Raw genomic sequence first — 16,004 nt, 5'->3', positions numbered from 1 at the left:
GTGTGTAATTGATAGAAAATAAGTATTTTGTTGGGTGCACTACTCCTTTAAAATGCATTTATGTTCAACAATCTAGGCAACTGGAGACAAGTTGCCAAGAGTGGTTCTCTATCATTTTAATGTCAAAGACCCCCAACTTGATAGTATTTGGCCGTAGACCCCCATTTGAAAAGTTTTTTTTCCAAGGGAGGGACTCCCATAAGATTAGATTTGTCAAAATGTTTCGAAAATAACAGAACATTTCAATGGGGCTTTCACTACACTGTTGATCATTTTGCATGGAACCCCCTCAATGGCCACTGGAGGTCCCCAGACTCCACTTTGTGAGAACAAGTGGTGTTGCTATACTGTAGTTGCTATGCAACTAGCGTCGCAGTCGCACATTGATTACGTAACGTACATTTGTTTGAGGCGGACGGTTGGAATTTGGAAGCAACAAGGTAAACGGTAAACAAAGTATGTTACGGACAAGTTGGGACAACTTTAAAGTTATCTTTATTATGTGCGGAGTCCAGTCTTTCTAAATAGTCGCTACATGTAGGCCTACATTTAATAAGATCAAATGAATACGAAACTAACGTTTCTCACTCTCAGTAGCTGCGAGCTTTACAGCTCTACAGCAATAAATCCATATTAAACGATTAATCCCGACGCGAGGCTTGTTTTGTTGCGATGAACCGGAGAGACCACGTCGTGATGAACAGAACCGGCTCCTCCAGCGCTCCTCCGGGCGGGCGGATCAGCGCCACCGCCCCGGGCTGTCGGCCTGGAAGTGGAACCAAAGTGTTGGCCGAGAGGAACCAGGCTGTAGCGGCCGTGGGAGCCTGGGTGGAAGACGGACACGAGCTGCAGCAACATCCCTTTGTGAGTGTTCAGTGCTGCTCCTTCCACCACGACAGCTCCACATGCATGTGTCTCACACTAGCCTTGGATCAAGACCAGCTCTGGTCCATAGCCTAGAAGGAGAACTCCTTCAAGGCTATGGATCAGACATGACTGTCAGTCATGGATGATCTTCAAAATAGTGTTTGCACTTTCTCCCTGTTTGGTCCGTACATCTACATAAAGGTTCATATTTCAAATATAAAGTGCTTACCCCATGGCCACGGATGTTACACTTTTGTCCGGGCCCTCAGAAGTACCCGTATATTCCGTATTATTCAATCAAAAGCATTTTAATCCGATTGGTGGCCATTTTCTCCGTAGTTTTTCCACTTTCTTTCAACTACGCGACCCTATCGGTTGGGAGGTGTATTGCACTCTGATGCATTATAACTATGAGAAAATGGCCAACGATCGGATTAAAATGCTTTTTATTGAACAATACGTAAGATAAGGGTACTTCTGAGGGGCCGTACATAATTGTAACATCCGTGGCCATGGGGTAAGCACTTTATATTTGAAATCTGAACGTTTATGTAGATGTATGGACCAAAAAGGGAGACGGCGCAAACACCAGGTTGAAGTTCATCCATGACGGTCCGTCTTTTAATAATCACAGTATGTATTTGATCGATTTTGACATTTCCATATTCATAGATATACGAAAGTAAAAGTCAGACTCGATAAACTACATATATGATAGACTTACTTTGTCACACACGTATATTACAGTGTATATTTGTGCACTAAAACAGTTGTTATATCTGGATGGTGGATATTATTATGCAGGTTGTCAACTTAACTATTGAAATGCAGATCCATTTGACTACAGCCGTTTCTCTTGCCCAGTCTGCAGCAGTCTGTTTGGACACTTTCTACATCTAATCTTCAGTCTAGGAGAGCCTAGAGACTGAAGATTAGAAGTCGAAGTGAAGACCGCCTGAGACTAGTATAGGCAGTCTTCACTTTACCATTCTGTGGCCTCTCAATCTACAAACCACCTCTCAATTTCCAAACCACTAACTTTAAAACTGAGCTAAACTAAATGTGAAATAAAGCAGTTGCTGCTTTTCCCCCCACATAAAGCCATTTAGTTTTATTATTAATTTGATTTATATCTGGTTCACAGTAGGCTACATTTAGATGATACATCTCTGTTACTGTTCATTCTACTGTCACAATTAATGATGACAAATGTAGGCACTAATAATTGCCAATTTGAGGATGCAGGGTTTATACTTGATATTTACAACTTCTGCTGACAACTTGGCTCTATGGAGGATGGGGGAGAAAAAAAATATCTGTGGAATTCCGTCCTGACTGCAGGATTGTTGTGAGCTGGATGGAGCTGACGTTCTTTTGGAACACTTTGTGCTTTTTATGTATTTGAACATCACCAGGTTCTAGCGTTGCTAACGGAGGAGCAACAGTTAGAAGTGAGAAGGCAGAGGGAGCAGAGACTGGTTCAGTTTCAACAGGACGTTCGCCGACGGGTCCAGCAAGCTCAAGCCCTCAAGAGGAGACGACAGCTGCAGAAAACAGCCCAGCAGCAGCAGGTCAGTGTTTGTGCTCACCTCATGTTATAGTCCCATTGACTGAACCTCACATCAGTCTATTCAGAAAGATGATGGGCATAATGGCATGTAATGTATGAATCGACTGATGTGAGGTTCAGTCAATGGCGTGTACATTTCCACCTTCAGTTGATGCTTCATATCCATATGAGTAACATCGGCGGGGTGGTGTGTTTATGTTTGGAACACAGTTCTTATATGACGTGATCTAAGATTCTTCAATGGGGATTTCAACGCACAAAATAAAGCCACAAAACCAGCGGAACAGCGCCCTCTAGCGGCAGTGACGTCAGACTTCGTCCCAAATTGACACTGATTAGCCCGCTGACCCCATTTGTAAAGATAAGCCAGGGACCCCCATAAGAGAAGATATGGACGGCTCTAGCTAGCCTGGGTGCCAGCCTGCTTCGCTACGTTCGGCGGATTTTTTTTTTCTCTCTGCGCTTCTCAGTCTGGAATGCCCCCGATTGACTCGTCTTTCAGAACTACACAGGAAGTACACAGGAACTACATATGTTACGTTCGGCAACGTCGTTGCTGATTGGATGTTGTTCAAACGAATGACGAATCAAAACGATCACACAGTTTTTTTTGTCCCGCCCCGCACCACAGACCAATCAGAAGCCGCGGCAGGACTCGAAACGTTTGCCATGTCCCGCCTCCCTTGGAGATAGGAGGCATTCCAGACTGAGAAGCGGAGAGAGAAAAAAAGTCCGCCGAACGCAGCGAAACAGGCTGGCACCCAGGCTAGGCTCTAGCAGTGATTCTCAATCATTGTAATTTAAGGACCCCCCCCAGTTTGACGTGCATTAGGCTACAGACCCCCATTTAATAGCATTTCTATCTCTGGGACCCCAATTTATATTGTAAAATCAATCTTAATGTAACTCTGAGAGGGTACAAATGGAACCAAATGGACCCGGTCCATTTGGTTCCATTTGTACCCTCTCAGAGTTACAGACCCATAAGGGTCCATTTGGTTCCTATAAATCATTTAGCTGGGGACCCCCTGGTATCCCCTCAAGTACCCCTGGGGGTCCCCGGACCCCACTTTGAGAACCAATGCTTTATACGTCCCCTAATTTTCCCCCTCTACATGAACTCTCTTCACAAAATCCAATCTACAAGCTCACAACGCATTGAGTTGCTAAGTGCAAAGTCAATGCTAATGTAGTACCCTTGTTATTTAACAAGATATTCCAGTATTCAGTACATTAAAGGTGGTCTCAGTCATATGGCTGGTTCCACACCTCTGTCCAAACTAGGTCTTACTGGTTTCATTAAAGTTCCTTTCATATGGAACACAAAGTTCTTTTCATACTGTAATGGTCTAAAATGGGGGCAGACGATGGCTTTGTCATTAGCATCTGATAAGTTCTTTGTCAGTGAACATACATTGGTCATTACTACTACTGTCCTGTGGCTCTCCAATGGTAGAATGACCTTCATTAAGTCAACAGCACAGCATATCTCATATGTTGTTCATGGTATTCATATATTATTTACATGATAGATCAATGAAATTGAAATCCCTTCAGTTTATAAAAATCTTAAAACTGAATCATTTGCTTTACTTCTGTCAGAAGCAAACATAACGGGGACGTTGATGCACTAGGTGGTCAGCTGCTAACCCACCCAGACTAAAACCAGATTTATACAAGGTTGTAAAAGTTTGTTGCTTGCCAAAAAGAACTGATCTCGATAAATTATTTTTCGAAAATCGACACCTTCACTTAACCCCATGATGTTGACTCCATAATGTTGAAGAATTGTGGCTAGTCAAGGAGACCCTTGTGGCACGATGTTCAGTAATGTATTTTGATTTACACCGGAACCACTCTCCTTCATGCATCAACATCCCTTCATGCAAGATCCATGTTGAATCGTGTGTTGACTCTTTGCCTACCCCAGGTACAATATGAAAGATCCATGTTGAATCATGTGTTGACTCTTTGCCTACCCCAGGTACAATATGAAAGATCCATGTTGAATCATGTGTTGACTCTTTGCTTACCCCCCAGGCTGAATATGAAAGCAGATTTCCACACCGACCTCAGGATTCCTACCAGCACTACTCCCCAGCCAAGCATCAGTCACTCTCCTCCCAGCAGGGGGCGCTGGACACTGGTAGTCTGCACGCTGACAGGGTTGAAGGGCGGGGCTCGGCCAGAGGCCATGAACATGAGCATAGAGCAGCAGAGCAGCATTCTCAGCAGGTCAGATGCCTCTGCAAAAATGTCATTGATAAAAAACGTATGTTTATTGTTTACCACGCACACACAGTTAAATTGTTAATTTTATTTGAATGGACCTACATGTCCACCATTTAAGCATGTCATTGTAGGTGAAAAATGTCTTCTTTCTATGCAATATTACCATTTGCAATTTAAGCATTTAGCAGTCAGACACTCTTAATCCAAAGCGACGTACAGTAAGCAGGTAAACACGAGGTAATACGTGAAATGCGTAGAAATAGTAATCTAGGATCATAGGTAAATCAAGAACCTATCATCGTCAGTCTGAACCGTATAATACCAAATAATAAAAAAAAAAAGAATAATCTGTACATTGATACTAAACAGTATAATATCAAATATATGACACGTTGTGCTTGTGGATCAGCTATTTTTGCCTGACACTAGTATGACAAAGTATAACAACTAAAGGAGACTAAATTAATTAACTATATTAGTCAGAAATGTAAACGGCACGAGGTACAGACAGACATTTAGGCTAAAATGATAACACAAAAAAGTCCTAACAAGTCCTTGTTACTTTTTACAGCTCTAGTCCGATATTGCCATAGTGTTTGTTAACTAGTTAGGTTACTCTAACCTATTAAAACCGGGTAAGCCTATACGTTGTTATACCTTTTTAAAACCGGGAAAGCATCTGTGTCATTTTAGATGTTGCTATGTATATAGCAACTAGCCTGGTAAACCCTCCCTCCGGAAATCTCATTTCAATTCGATTTCAGAAAGGAGTCTGGTCTGAAACGCCTTTCTCCAATAATCGCTCTGCTCGCCGAGCCGACGAGCCTATCAGCGTCGTCGCTCATTGTTCTGTGATTGACAGCGACAGTTGGCCAATCAGGTGGCGAGTTCGAGTGAGCCCGAATGAACCCGAGTGCAGCCTGAGAGCCGCCGAAAAAAGACGAACGGCAGCCATTGTTGTTTGTGCGAGTGCCTTCACTTCTTACTTTCAGTTTTATAACGCTTTCAAACTTCTTTTTTGAGGCACGGAATTTACTTATAAGATATCGTTTGGATAGAATTTAGTTGTTTAACTTCATATATGTGGTCAATTAATCATGACAGAGCCTATTTAAAAATATAAATTTAGAGAACCGGCAGGGGCGGGGAGTGACACGCATGTATCCCAATAAGGCAACCTATTTTCGGCATGGCCGTCCCAAAAGTCCCGTTGCGTCACATAGTCTGGAGCTCGTCAAATTGAACTGCTCATTGGCTGAAGGGGAAAAACGATCATTGGTTGAAGGGGTTGTCAGTCAACGGTATTACTCCCGCCCAACTCCAGCCCACAGCGATTATTGCAGAAAGGCGTTTCAGACCAGACTCCTTTCTGAAATCGAATTGAAATGAGATTTCCGGAGGGAGGGTTTACCAGGCTATATAGCAACAGGAAGTTTAAAAACAAAAAAGAATACAGAATAGAAGTTTTTCTGAAAACTTAGATTAGGATTTAGAAGATGTTTTTAAAACCGGCCTCAGGTCTAAATGGGTTAAGTGATTAACACACCAGACTCCAGACACAGCAGATTTTAATGTGTAGTATAGTAACAGTGATACATAATCTTTCCCTGTATGAGCAATTCAATGTTATGGTGGTGATTAATCGTGATGGTTGTTTACTTCTGCTTTTTTCCAGCCCAGTAAAGGCATGAGACATGTCAGGCGCAGACTGGCCAAATGTCAGATCCTCACAGACGGAGAAATGATATCAGAGCTTCCTGGAGGCGTGTGGCACGTCTCTCCAACCAGAGATGTGAGTGTGTGTGTGTGTGTGTGTGTGTGTGTGTGTGTGTGTGTGTGTGTGTCTGTCTGTCTGTCTGTCTGTCTGTCTGTCTGTCTGTCTGTCTGTCTGTCTGTCTGTCTGTCTGTCTGTCTGTCTGTCTGTGTGTGTGTGTGTGTGTGTGTGTGTGTGTGTGTGTGTGTGTGTGTGTGTGTGTGTGTGTGTGTGTGTGTGTGTGTGTGTGTACCAAGTACTACTATACTTATGAGGGCCAGGTGTCTCCACAGGTATAGTAGAACTGAGAGAAGTTGAGAACAACCTTGTAACTAAGGACCACTTTCCTTAAAGAGATATTTCACTTTCAAACATGTTTGGGGTCATTTTAACGTCTATTCAGGCTATTGTGTTTCACCCCAGACATTTTTTTAAGTTGCTTGATTCAGTATTTCGATATTTGATATTAATTTTATTAGACAGGCCCCCTTCCTGTACAAACCCACTGTAACCATGTTTAGATTCAATGGTGTTTTTTCAATTCCCTTTTTCATTAAGTATATCTTTTTTTTGGAAAATTAAAACAATTAAATAAAATAAAAAAATGGGAAAAAGTAATTGAAAAAACACGTCTCTCACGCATTAGAAGGACAATATCAGTCATCAGAACCAAGGACGGGTATTTTCCATGAATCCATGATGGTTAAAGTGGAGTTTTAAGTTACAATTGGGTTGTATAGGAAGGGGGCGTGTCTGATAAAATGAATATCAAATATCTAAACACTGAATCAAGCAACTTTAAAAACAGTCTGGGGTGACCACAAAAGCCAGGTTAGACGTTAAAATGACCCCAAACATGTTTGAAATATCCCTTTAACCCCACAAGAGAAATGTCGTTTTCATTTTAGAGGTTTGGGTCAGGGTTAGGATTAGGGTTAAAATGAAAAAAAGGGGGGGCGGGGGATGTTGCTGTCCTCAACAGTACGGGAACACCAACGTGTGTGCGTGAGTAAGTGTGTGTCTTTTGACGAAACCCGTGGTTTCTATAATTGTTCTTTATTGCTGAGTCAGACTTTAATATAAAAACTTTTCCACTGTTCCCAAACAGAAGCCTATTTCTAAAACGCTACGAGCAGAAGAGGAAACGAATGAGGAAGAGGAGGATCTGAACAGCGAGGCAGAGGAGGAAGACGTCCCCTTGACCGGGGGACACGTCTGTCCTCTGGTACGGCAGAGTGTTTATGTCCACGCCGGAGGACGGAAGAGTGTCACCTTTGACACTGACCCGGTCAGTGTTCCACCTCTAAGTCTGTGTTTTTACCCATTTAAGGCCCGTTCATAGTCCCTAGATGTGTCTTAACGTGCGTTAATGGGGTGAGGCATTCCGTCCGTTCTTTACGGACACATACATGGTTCGCTCACGTTATTTAGGAGAGAGAGATTGCGCGTACCCAATGTTGCCATGTCTGCTTATTATAAGCGACTTTGGGCTTATTCTTCTGTATAGTTGCTTGTAAACAAACAAGCAATTTTTTATTGGTGGTTGCGGTTTTATTTGGTCTTGTTTCTAAAGTGTAGTTGCTTATTTGGGCCAATTATTATTTAAACCAGTGATTCTCAAATATATATTGTAGATCTGCTATTTTCATATGCAGTGGTGTAAAGTAACTAAGTACATTTACTTAAGTACTGTACTTAAGTAAAATTTTGAGGTAATTGTACTTTACTTGAGTATTTCCAATTTCCAATACTTTTACTTTTACTCCACTACATCTCAGAGGCAAATATTGTACTTTTACTCCACTACAATTATTTGAAAACTTTAGTTACTAGTTACTTTTCAGATATAAATGATGATAATATGAAACATACATTAACCACTTTAGCCCAATTTTATACATAGGCTATTTGAAAATAGCCGATCCGATGCGACGCCTTGTGAGCTTGTAGATCGGCTATTTTCAATCATTTTTGTACTTTTACTTTTGGTATTTTAAGTACATTCTGATACCAATACTTTTGTACTTTTACTCAAGTACATTTTTAATTTCAAACTTTGACTTGTAACAGAGTACTTCTGCATTGGAGTAGTGATACTTTTACTTAAGTAAAACATTTGAGTACTTTTTCCACCACTGTTCATGTGGCCTAGTCGATTCTTTTGGGCTTGTTTTCATAGACCTGGTTACTTATTTCTCTCACAAAATCTGGCAACCGGCTGTGTCACGCTACAATGCTGTGAAACTGGTAGCCCAGTACAGGCAAAACGTAGTAAACGTCCGTCGGGCTGACGGTGAATGTCAGCTGAACGGACGGAACAACTGGAGCCGTAATTGACGGAGGGGGAGTAAAAAACGATAACGCAAGGAGCGCTGGCGCTCGTTATGTATCCTTACGTCCGACTATGAATGATACTTTACACTGCAGTGAATGCAGGTCCATTTCACACTGCTGTGAGTTAAAATTTGAAGTGTTAAAAAATACCTACAGTACAATAATACGAGGGTCAAAGAGTACACTTTTTATGTTGAGTTAACCCATTCAATCCGGGAACGCATCTGTGTCATTTTAGCTATAACCATTATTTTATATTTTGGCTATTCAAAAATAGCAGATATACAAGCTCATAGCGTGGCACTCACCTTGCTGTCAAGCACTTTAACCCTGCCGTCCCCATTTTATCCATGTCATGGCCAAAACAGCCGATCTACAAGCTCACAACGCATTGACGCATCGTAAGCTTGTGGATCGGCTATTTTTTGCTATTTGGAGCATAAGTGGTTGAAAATTCTGGTTTAGTACTTGACTTGTATCAATCAAAAGCAGTAATTCAACTAATTTTCTTTTCCATTTTCATTTTCTTTTCCTTTGTTTCGTTTTTTTAATTGTTTAATTGTGTCTACCTGGCTGACCTTGTTGTTGAATGGTGTGCATGCGTGCGTGCGTGCGTGTGTGTTTTGTGTGTGTGTGAATGTTTCAGGTGGCTGAGCAGGTCTTCAGGGATCATCATGGAACAGGTCCTGGTGATGGTTCGAGGACCAGTACCAGAGTCCCACAGGTGCTGTGGCCTCTGGACGATCCACAGGAAATCAAAAGACAGGTGACAGTTTAACATCAACGTCTGCACCCTATAGACCCCTTAACAGACGACGTCACACTGATAAGAACCAGTATGCGCGCAATGAAACCCATTCTATCAGGTCTCGCTAGGACGCGCCTCACTAGCCAACACACAAGAGGGGGTTGGGGTGTGCTGAAACCAGCGCACCCCGAAACAACAGGTTGAGAATTGATTGCGTGAAACAATCACCTGTGCATCCAGTCTCAATGTTAGTAAATAAATAATTGGTCTATATGCAAGGGATAATCAATGGGGAGCGGGTCATTATGCAAGGGATAATTGACGACGAGCCGGTCATTGTTGAGAAATAAACCCTGACCCTGAGGAAGATTAGATCCCCACGCGAAGTGGAGGGATCATTGATTGGTTGATCAAATACAATCAATGTGTGGTTGCTGCATTTCCTATTTCTCGCTTCGAAAACATTCTTGAGCAATGTTTAGCTGTAAATGTCATTGTGTGTTTGTTTACATGGCTTCTATGTTGGATACGGCACAAAATCAAGCAAGGCAGATTGATTTGAGCAGGTGCTCTGAGCCTTTGATTAGACAGCAGTCTGATATTGAGTTCAGCAGGCATTATTTTAAAATAACACACAGATGAATTCAGTGATTGAGTGATCAGAATTAAGCATTCAACCAAGCTGTGTAATAAACTGTATTAAATAATTCAATATGTTTTCATCTGCCTAAGTTGTCCTTGCTCAACACTGATTGAGACACTTTGATCTACACGGCAAACTCCTGATTGTTCATTTAATTCCGAGTATAAAATGGACCCAATTTCTCCCAGAATTAAAGGCACACTTTGCCAACATAAATCCCATTGTTCTGATATGAGGACTGAGATCATATACATACAGTAGTGTATATTTAGAGCTTGCCTCCACAGAATGCGGAAATGTCCCTGCAACGTTTCAAAATGTCTTGAAGCCATGCTATGATCTCCTCACAATGTGATTTAGTTCAAAATCTGCGAAGTGTCCCTTTTTAAATTGACACTCAAAATGTTTCACTGTAGGCTAGTTTTGTTTAGGTTCAGTAAATATCCAGGTACACTGTTGAATGGTAAAATTAAGAATTCTTGGAAGAAAATATGGAGACATGGAAGAGTGCCCAGCTGTAACTAGAAGCCCATTTGAAGTGATAATCTGTTAACCCAGGTAAACATCTTGTCTTCATGCAGCATCACCAGTCTCGCTTGGTCAGGCATCGGCGGCTGTACATGGACATGGAAAGAGAGCAAGTGAAGGAGCACAGACGACAAAGCAAGCACCTGAAACGCATTGCAAGGTGGCCTATTGCTTACTCTTATGGCATGTCTGTAAAATATGTATACTTCAAATGCTTTTTCATTCCTATTATGTCATACAGTACACACACAGATTTAACTGTTAACCTTTTGCAACGCTAGTTTAGTTTCTCCATTGGGAAGTTGGGAACCCAGTGAGACATGGGAGTTGGGCTTATTAAGGGGCCGTGTTCACAGAGAGCGCCTTTTGAGCTGGCAGTGCCAGTCTTACATGTATTTCTATGGTAAAGACACACTGGTGCGCTCCTCTTCCCAGTGCCCGACCATTGTGCTTTAGTGATGTGTCGGTCATGATCGATCCGTTCTTAAGAACTAGTTCTTTGCCGTGAGCGTGAACGAATACGTTCATGACTCGAAACTGTTACGTTCATGATTTCGTTCATACCCCCCCTCCCCCTCCCCCGCACACACGACGGGCGGGCTGTTATTCCTCCCGCGACAGACAGACCATCAGAAAGCTGTGCTGTAGAGTTTTCCAGTATAGACATGCATGCGTATTGCAATTTGAATTGAAATAAAGGTAGCCTACTGTTGTTCCTGGACAAAAGACAGATAGTGTTAGCACGACATTTAAGTATCAAAAGAAATAAATATGCATGGTCCTAGACAAAGGACAGATAGGTCAATTAACACGTTTTAGTTTGAGTAGAAGATGCAAACAGTATGCTACACAGCTACTATTCATGAAGTTAATAGTAGGCTAAAGACATGGTTGGAAATCGATAGTCATGTGAGTGTACTGACTTGGGCTGCTTTGTATACAATTATTATTGTTATTATAAATAATTATCGACAAATAAAAATAACTTTACATTATATATTGCAGTAATGTATTACTTCTACACATTATATTACAAAGAAGATGGTGCAATTAGATTGTGAATGACAGTGCTGTGTTTCTGTGCAGACTGTGCAGTCATGTCAGTGGGATCAGATGCACAGTTTCATGCAGTTACCGTTTCGCATCGCATACGCTCCGCCGGGACCGCAAGCGCTACTGAACGAGAACGTGAACGAATCATTTGAACGAGTCTTTGCCGTGAACTGAACGAGACTCGTTCGTTCACCGAAATGAACTGTTTTTCCCATCACTATTGTGCTTCAGCGCTCTCGACGACCCAGCCTTTTGTTGATGCATTGCAATGCAATGCAATGCATGGCTGCTGTCTGATGCTCATGTTTTATTCTAAAAGAGGGCCATTATCATATGGATGGAATGGAATGCTTTTCATGTCGGAGGAGGTGGAGGTGGAGCACATGGCAGCTGAATTTCCCCCGTAGGGATCATCCTGTCTGTGCATGTTGCAGAACGGGTGAATGGATAGTGAGCCCTCCTGGGGAGCCAGAGCCCCTCGTTGTCCCAGGTTCCATTCCAGAACCTGGCCAAGCCAGCAATGTGTCGATGTGTGTCCCTGAGCAAGACTCTTAACCCCTAATTGCACCCCTCAGTAGTTAGGATGGGTAAATGCAGAGGAGAAATGTCACGCCTGTGCAAATATGCAGTGATAAAAAAAACTATTCTATTACGAATAAACTATTTTATTTGGCGATGCCTCACTCATAGCTACAGGTTGAAGGTGGGGTCCTTGGGGCAAAAGAACTTGGGGAGCCATGACGAAGTGTAAGAGCCACACTGGGAGCTACACTTTTCTCATGTGGATCCTGATATCTACATGATTAAATTATTTGTTTTAGTCATTTATGCCAACGTTGGCTGCTGGTACATTTCCCCCTTATTAAAGGATCAAAGCAGAACATGAGCAGCTGCGGCAGGAGGAGGAGAGGAACCTGGACAACCTGGAGAAGCAGAGAGCAGCCAGGTTAAGAATGGAGGAACGAGAGCTTCTCATCCTGCAGAGACTACGACTGGAAGAGGAACAGAGGACCGTGAACGTGGAGAAGACGAGAAAACCTGAAGACAAAGACAGAACAAGGTAATGTAACATGTTTTCTAATTGAACCCTTGGCTTTACCACATTAATCCTGGCGTCCCTGTTTTGGGAACCTCATTCCAGGCAAACATTTTCAAAACTTGTGGAGCTCTACGTCGCTTGCACGTGCTACCTCTTTTTATGTAGGCCTATTTATTAACCCACAATATACTGTATATCAATTGTTATTATATTTACTTGCATAATGGCAAAACTTTAGTGTTGTCATAATTATGCATTTACCTTGCAGTCACCTGCAGTAATTTAATTATACATGAATCCATCAACCGCTGTTATCCAACTCTTTTGACTGCTTCAGACAGAACATCTGACACCTACAGTAGGCTACTTTGCAGCTCACACAATGCTGTTCATTCAAGCTGTGACACTCAGCGTCGATCGGCAGTTGTTTGTGGGCGTGCGTGCAGCTTCAAAGCTGGTGGAGCTGTGCTCCAGTAGGCTCCACCACAGCCCACCTCTGATGGTCTCTGTACAAAAAGCGCATACTTTCACTGGTGTGTGTTGCTTTATTACTCTGTTGTTCCGAGTGTGGTTTGGTATCTAAAAGAAGCGTTACAAAATCTGTGCCTGTCGACAACCAGCGGTCTCTGAAGAGGAAGTACTAAGCGGAACACTACAGCTCTGAGCGCAAACGTACTGTAACGGTGAAGAAGAATGGGAGCTGAGGGAAAGCTAGTGTTTTGGACAGTGAATTAGGCTGTGCGTCCACCAAAGACTTTCTTCCCAGCTGAAAATGCAAGGCGCTCGCCTAAAAACACTTCCAGACGTCAAGTGTTAAAAAATATTTTAACTCTCGGCAAGCAGATAAAAACGCCACACGCAGCGCAAATACGCATGCCTCGTCACGTTGCTGCTGTTTCAAATCATGCGCTGCTCCAATTTTAAACTACTAAATACAGGAAAAAATGTCCCGTGGACACACACGACCCCTTGGATCAACTGAACTCTGGTATTTGATATATCAAAACAAAGAACTACAGAGATTGCAGCTCAACTCACTCTTTACTTTTGTATTTTTTGTTCACTTTCATACTTTAACCACGTAAGCCCTATTTTATACTATGCTATTTGCATTAAAAACTTTTTTGGTGTAAGTGAAAACAGTGTGTGGGATCTCCCTTTTCTCATGTATTGAATAGGCTCTATGCACAGCAGCCATATTGGAAAGAAATTGGGCTTCTTCCGTCCCTTCACAGGTGTTACCAACGATACTAATGAAGGCTCTGTTCCATTTACTGTAGCACGGTGGTTCTCAAACCTTTTAATGTCAAGGACCCCCATAACTCTGAGAGTGTACAAATGGAACCAAATGGACCCGTAAGGGTCCATTTGGTTCCATTTGTACACTCTCAGAGTTACACACCTGCAAGGGGCCATTTATAACCCTCCCAAGGTACCATGAGGGACCCTGGACCACATTTTGAGACCCACTGGTGTAGCAGAGTGTTTCCAGTGAGTCAACATGCACAATGTCAGCACACTGACTCTGTTTGACCAGAATGGAACAGAGCCTTCATTAGCGTCATTGGTAACACCTGTGAAGGAAGTGAGAAGAGGCCCAATTTCTTTCCAATATGGCTGCTGTGCATAGAGCCAATTGCTGCTCCTACACACCTGTCCCTTGAAGTAGGTGGGCTATTACTATGCTATTCGAGAATATCAGATATACTGTAAATGCTCATAATGCGACACGTTGTGAGCTGCTATATCTGCAATATATTTCTTTTAAATTTTAAAAGCATTTTCGCTTATAATGACATGCCCAAAGGGCTCATGTGGATATTATCTGGTTAACTGTAACCCCTGAGCCGAGCCCTGTCCCAGTCACCACACTTACCTGAACACACACATACCACCCCCCCCCCCCCTTCCCGCCAGGTTTGTTGAGGCCTTCCGTGCTCGGCTGAAGGAGCGACTACCTCAGGAGAAAGTGTGGGACCTTCCCCCTCTCTGCTGCTGTGGAGATGCATTCTGGGACGCCCATCCTGACACATGTGCAAATAACTGTGTCTTCTACAACAACCCCAAAGGTACCAATTTTTTTTTTAATCTCCATATTCTAACTTTGTGTTTGTTTTTTCATAAAATTAACGCCCTACTCGATCATACTACAGCGTCACTCAAAAGTAGCAGATCTACAAGCTCCAAACTTGATCTGGTAGATCAGCTACTTTTGCTATTTTTGAATTTGAAATACTGAAAAGTAACAGTATTGGACGTATGAGGTTTCCATCCGACTGAGACGACATTGTATCCCTGCTTTCTCTGTCCAGTACGTACATTTTACGGAAAGACGATTCAGTACAATGTGATAATACCACAGGAAATATAGTGAAAGCAGAATGACCAGGTGCTCACGGAGACAAAAGTAATATAAGTGTCTGTGGTGCTCCTGGATCCAGCGGGATACAATACAAAACATGAAAAAAAACGGAAGCGGAATCCGGGCACTCTGATTTTTTTTTAAATTTCAATAAAGCCCGTTTTCCTATTTTAAATTTCTGAGTGCTTGGATCTTCAGTTTTTTTCATGTTTTTTCACCACAGGAAATATAATTGAGACAAATGAAAATTGGGTTATGTGTTAATGATATAATGTCCTCTTTCCACAGTGTATGTGAAGGCTCTGCAGTCTGCCGTGTTCAGCTTGGACCTGTTGGAAGGCAGCACGGCTCCGCATTGGATCCCCACCCACTAGAGGGCGTCCTTGCACAATGTCTCACCTGGGAAGTAAACACAGCAGCGCCTGCATTTCTGTTTTACTAGAAACACCTGTTTCCTTTTTTTGTTTAATGAACATTTTATTTTTTATTTGGTTCATTTAATAAATGCAAGCTGGGAAGATTTGAGTATTACAGCTCATTTTTCTCTCTAGGACAGGGGTCTTCAACAGGGGGTCCGGGACCCCTAGGGGGTCCTCAGAGTTGCTACAGGGGGTCCGCCAAATCTCTCTGTGATAGGATCATTGTTTTACATTAACCACTTGAACCCTCGCATCCCTATTCTAAGGACAACTTTAGCCGAAGATAGCCGATCTACAAGCTCAAAACGCCTCGCAGCGTACTCACTCTGTACAGAGTGAAAGTTTACTAAGTATTGATGGTTTAAGTCGTTAAATGTCTGAAAATACACATTAACATGAATCCAACATCTATGATAAGGTTTAATCTGCAACACAATTTTATGTAATATATAGTGG

General features: G+C 42.3%; 1 protein-coding gene across 1 annotated transcript; it reads left to right on the top strand.

Moving 5' to 3' along the window:
• Nucleotides 1–410: 410 nt before the first annotated feature.
• ccdc15 (coiled-coil domain containing 15) lies at nucleotides 411–15,649 on the top strand. Its single transcript, XM_084074555.1, has 10 exons — nucleotides 411–864; nucleotides 2,283–2,438; nucleotides 4,478–4,672; nucleotides 6,345–6,461; nucleotides 7,531–7,716; nucleotides 9,403–9,522; nucleotides 10,729–10,835; nucleotides 12,597–12,788; nucleotides 14,685–14,836; nucleotides 15,418–15,649. The coding sequence occupies exons 1-10, from the start codon at nucleotides 673–675 to the stop codon at nucleotides 15,501–15,503; spliced, it is 1,503 nt and encodes a 500-aa protein (XP_083930681.1). The 5' UTR covers nucleotides 411–672; the 3' UTR covers nucleotides 15,504–15,649.
• The last annotated feature ends 355 nt before the right edge of the window (nucleotides 15,650–16,004 follow it).

This window comes from Gymnoscopelus microlampas (genome assembly GCF_963454915.1).
Source record: "Gymnoscopelus microlampas genome assembly, chromosome: 12".
In the NCBI taxonomy this organism is placed as follows: Eukaryota; Metazoa; Chordata; class Actinopteri; order Myctophiformes; family Myctophidae; genus Gymnoscopelus; species Gymnoscopelus microlampas.
This window is presented reverse-complemented; position numbering and strand designations above follow the sequence as displayed.

Excerpts from the sequence above, each read along its gene's own strand:
- ccdc15 (XM_084074555.1), top strand. The coding sequence starts at position 673 with ATGAACCGGAGAGACCACGTCGTGATGAACAGAACCGGCTCCTCCAGC. Across the intron at positions 4,673-6,344 it reads CAGAGCAGCATTCTCAGCAG|CCCAGTAAAGGCATGAGACA; the intron begins GTCAGATGCCTC and ends GCTTTTTTCCAG. Across the intron at positions 7,717-9,402 it reads TTGACACTGACCCGGTCAGT|GTGGCTGAGCAGGTCTTCAG; the intron begins GTTCCACCTCTA and ends TGAATGTTTCAG.